The 4594-nt window shown below is 58.6% G+C and overlaps 1 protein-coding gene across 1 annotated transcript; it reads left to right on the top strand.

The window, feature by feature from the left end:
* The first annotated feature begins 1494 nt into the window (after window positions 1–1494).
* Gbx2 (gastrulation brain homeobox 2) lies at window positions 1495–4246 on the top strand. Its single transcript, XM_074069566.1, has 2 exons — window positions 1495–2036; window positions 3079–4246. Exons 1-2 carry the CDS (start codon window positions 1514–1516, stop codon window positions 3600–3602), a joined length of 1047 nt encoding a protein of 348 aa, XP_073925667.1. The 5' UTR covers window positions 1495–1513; the 3' UTR covers window positions 3603–4246.
* Window positions 4247–4594: the final 348 nt, after the last annotated feature.

Raw genomic sequence — 4594 nt, 5'->3', positions numbered from 1 at the left:
TAAAGGGAGCACAAGAGCTGAAAGTTTGTTTTAACATGAAGGATTAAGAGCATCCCTAGTCCCCCCCGCCCCCACTCCCTTACTCCCAAATTCGGGGTCTTTACCATTGTCGACAAACGGGAAATATCTTGAGAGAATCCTCTCCATCCTGCCGTCTGCAAAGGGGAACCGCACGCCCTCGAGTCCTCGCGCTGAAACCCTAGTGGGGGGCACCAGGGTGAGCGCTCCCTCGGTTCCCAACGTGCTTAATTAGCGCCTATTTACAAAACGCAGCTTTTATTTGAGCAAACATCATAAAGCTTTCATCAGGATAATTTCACGTTATACAATCCAGAGGCAGAGCAACTCCCCCCTTCCTCCCCGAGGATGGAGCAGATAAAGGACTCGCTTTATTATCATAATTATCGTGGTTGTTATTTTGGTGTGCGCTGGCAAAGTGGGTAAATAGGTGCGATGATTAAGAATGTCATGAAAAATGAGAAGGGATCGCTCAGGGGAGGGCCCAGCTTGGAAAGAAGGGACCAGCAACCTCCCCGCCCTGCCGCGAGCGAGCGCGGGGGCGCAAGGGGAACCCGCGGGTTCCCGGAGGCGAGCAGGAGCTGACAGCTACAGAGCCGTGCCCGGGGGCATGTCTGCAGGGGCAGGACCCTGCCCCACACTCCAGGAACATCGCCGGGACCCCTGGCGCGGCCGGAGCACCCAGCGCTAGGTGAACCTCAGGCAGGCTTGTTCCGAACACAGCAAATGTAAAAGAAATAAAACGCTCCCGGCCAATCCGCGGCGGGTGCAAGGCCGGAAACTGCCTTTTTAGGCGGCCTCAACAAGGCTGCCTTCATCCTAGGGTCTGAGACTGGTCCCTCTAAAGTTTGCTCCGCTCTGTCCCAGCGCTCTAGCTCCGGCTCCTAGGCCTGAGCGCTCCGACGGTGGCGCCCGCAGCCCGCTTCCGAGCAGCCAAGATGAAGGGGAGGAGCTCCTGCTTCGCCCCGCCTCTCCCGACACAGCCAATGGGAAGCGGCGCTCGGGCCCACGTGAGGCGAGCTCCGCTGGGCAGCAGGCAAAATGTGAATGAGAAAGAGGAGCGCGATTTAAAGGTGCTGGCGGCGCCCGCCAGAGACAAGTGTGCAGTTTTGGCGCGCTCCCCAGCGGCCCGCGGGCGGCGACGGACTGCGGGACAGACAAACGGACGCACGGGCTGCTGCTAGCCGGACCAAGGGCCGCAGACGCGACGCGCGCGGGCTCCGACGGGCAAGCAGCGGGCAGCGGCTCCGGCAAGCCTGCGGGGCCCGGGCGCCCTCTCCACTCCGGGCGCACGGCCTCACCCCCAGCACCGCCGCACCCGCGTTCGCTGGGAATGCGGCGGACCCAGGACTGAGAGGCGGCGGCGTCTGCGCTCCGGGTCCTTCTTGGACCCTGCCCGGCGCTCCCGGAGGTGCTCCCGGCGTCCAGTGGGCTTCCAGGCGGCAGCGCGGCGCGGGGACTTTTCGACTCTCCCTGGCCTCTCCCGAGCGCGTCTATGAGCGCAGCGTTCCCGCCGTCGCTGATGATGATGCAGCGCCCGCTGGGGAGTAGTACCGCCTTTAGCATAGACTCGCTGATCGGCAGCCCGCCTCAGCCCAGCCCTGGCCATTTCGTCTACACCGGCTACCCCATGTTCATGCCCTACCGGCCGGTGGTGCTGCCACCGCCGCCGCCGCCGCCGCCTGCGCTGCCCCAGGCCGCGCTGCAGCCCGCGCTGCCGCCAGCACACCCTCACCACCAGATCCCCAGCCTGCCCACCGGCTTCTGCTCCAGCCTGGCGCAGGGCATGGCGCTCACCTCTACGCTCATGGCCACGCTGCCGGGAGGTTTCTCCGCGTCGCCCCAGCACCAGGAAGCGGCGGCCGCCCGCAAGTACGCGCCGCAGCCGCTGCCCGGCGGCGGCAACTTCGACAAGGCGGAGGCGCTGCAAGCCGACGCGGAAGATGGCAAAGGTTTCCTGGCCAAGGAAGGCTCGCTGCTCGCCTTCTCCGCGGCAGAGGCAGTGCAAGCGTCGCTCGGTGAGTCGGCGGCGCGCGCAACCAGGACGCGGGGACAGGAGGGGGTGGGGGCGGGCCAGCTCTGGGTTCCCGCGGGGACCCAGGGTTGAGGCCGCGCCCTCACCCGACCCCTGCTGGAGTAGCTGGCGAAGCGGCTCGGGCGCCGTGCGGGGCCTCCCAGGGGGGCATTTAGACCCGCGCAACAAGCGGGGTCTCTGGAGAGGGGCATTTAGCCCTTCGCAGCCAGCTGCTGCTCTGGGCCATATACCTGGCAGCGCTTTCGGCCCAATCCATCCTCCCCCTCCACACACACACACACACACACACACACACACTCCGCAGGGACCTGGGGTCCTTGGTAGATTGCAGCCTTAAGGTGAGGCCTGTTGAGTTGTGCGTCACAGCCGTACCTGCGCTCAGGGTCTCTTCCCTGGATTTACTGTTTGCGGCGGAGAACCAGATTCCTGGGAGCTTGTGTGTGTGTGTGTGTGTGTGTGTGTGTGTGTGTGTGTGTGTGTGTGTTGGGCTGTCGAGTGGGAACTTCTCCTAAGACTGCAAACATTCCTGTGGCTAACATTATCACTGTCAAAAAAAGACACAGTCTGGCCAGCTGCACGTCCCTGCGCCCCGCACTTTGGCGGCGGTGAAATTGAGGTTCACTACATTTTCTGTGTTCATGGGGTGGGAGCAGGATGGATGTGAACTCTCCCTCAGTCTTCAAACAGCCTCGAACCCCTGGGACAAAAGGAACACTCTCTTGGGCCTCATGCGTCCTGCTACTTCTCCTTAAGCTCCCAGAGGCTGGGAGGGTGCACAGGAGGCATGGCGGCCCCTTGAGTGATGGTTCCGGAAAAAGGGCCTTCGCTATATGGTCTCCTCCTATCCTTTGAGCTTTCTCACGCCCCCACCCCCCTTCCCTACCCCTCAAAGGCCAGGAAATCACAATGTGTTAATGTCATAGAAAGACAATCCTCTAAGGAGGAGGGAGCCCAAGTGATGTGGGAAGGGGAAAGGAAGACCAGTGTGCGAAATGTAATAAAACGCCGTTTGGTTTTGCTTTCAGTCGGGGCTGTCCGAGGGCAAGGGAAAGACGAGTCAAAGGTGGAAGATGACCCGAAGGGCAAGGAGGAGAGTTTCTCTTTGGAGAGCGATGTGGACTACAGCTCGGATGACAATCTGACTGGCCAGGCAGCTCACAAGGAGGAAGACCCCGGCCATACGCTGGAGGAGGCCCCGCCAAGCGGCGGCGCAGCGGGCAGCACCACGTCCACGGGCAAGAACCGGCGGCGGCGGACTGCCTTCACCAGCGAGCAGCTGCTGGAGCTGGAGAAAGAATTCCACTGCAAAAAGTACCTCTCCCTGACCGAGCGCTCGCAGATCGCCCACGCCCTCAAACTCAGCGAGGTGCAAGTGAAAATCTGGTTCCAGAACCGCCGGGCCAAATGGAAACGGGTGAAGGCAGGCAATGCCAATTCCAAGACAGGGGAACCCTCGAGGAACCCCAAGATCGTCGTACCCATCCCTGTCCACGTCAGCAGGTTCGCTATTAGAAGTCAGCACCAGCAGCTGGAGCAGGCCCGACCCTGAGGGCCTGGCCAGGGCGGGCACCTGCGGTGGAGAAGCCCCTGCATCCAAGGGAACCCATGGCGGACTCCACTATGTTTGAAGCTAAACTCAAAGTCACATCCCAGACGTGGACAACCCAAGCAAATTGAGAATATATTCACTAAACAGGCTTAAATGACTGCGTTGGAAGGGGCTAGAGCCACCCCTGAAGATACACTAAATATTTATTATGCTACCCTACTTTGTACATAGATATCTATATAGACTGGATCTCAGCTGCAGTATTTTCAAAGTTATAGGACCAAATTACCCAGTAATATTCTCCACTCATTGCAGAAGACAAACGTCTGCTGTTCTCTGCCGCTTAGCAGCCACCCTCCCATACATTTCCAAAGGTAAACATGAAACACAGGAACAAACACGGAGGTTTAAACTTATTTTTGTTTCTATTCTGGCTTTTTGAGTTGACCGCTCGCAAAGCAGACATTGTTGGGCAGATCTGGAAATTTGCTTTTGCTTTGCTTTTGCCTGGCTTTTTTTCCTGGGGTCCCATTATCCTATCTGAGCCATGTCTGAAGCACGTCTCCGTTGTGTTTAATTTATTTCGATGTAGCTTATTTTCGTATAAGTTATGACATTTAAACAATCTCAGTCTTGTGAATAATAAAAAGGAGCGAGGAAAAAAATGATCAAGCCCTGGTCCTCAGAAGTGTGTCCAGAATTTGAGTGCTCAGACGCCACTGCCAGGATGTGAGCAGGCAGCTGGCCTGGGACCAGTACTGGTTAAGCCCCCGAGTTCAGGTCTCCTGCTGGCTGGACACCGGTCATGTTAGCACCTTAACCGGTTTAAAATTGGAGAAGCGTTCCAACAGGGTTCCAAGTTTAAGAACATCTAGTTTTCATCTTAGGAGTCTAACAATCTCTCCCTTTTGCACAGCCTAATTAATACCTGGGGAGCTGGCAAACTTTGGCCCGAGGAGAAGGTGGGTGGGTGCCCAGAGGAAGGGAAGAGA

Source organism: Castor canadensis, chromosome 4 (assembly GCF_047511655.1).
Source record: "Castor canadensis chromosome 4, mCasCan1.hap1v2, whole genome shotgun sequence".
Taxonomy (NCBI): domain Eukaryota; kingdom Metazoa; phylum Chordata; class Mammalia; order Rodentia; family Castoridae; genus Castor; species Castor canadensis.
The sequence above is the reverse complement of the archived record's forward strand: the minus strand, read 5'-3'. Positions and strand labels throughout refer to the sequence as shown.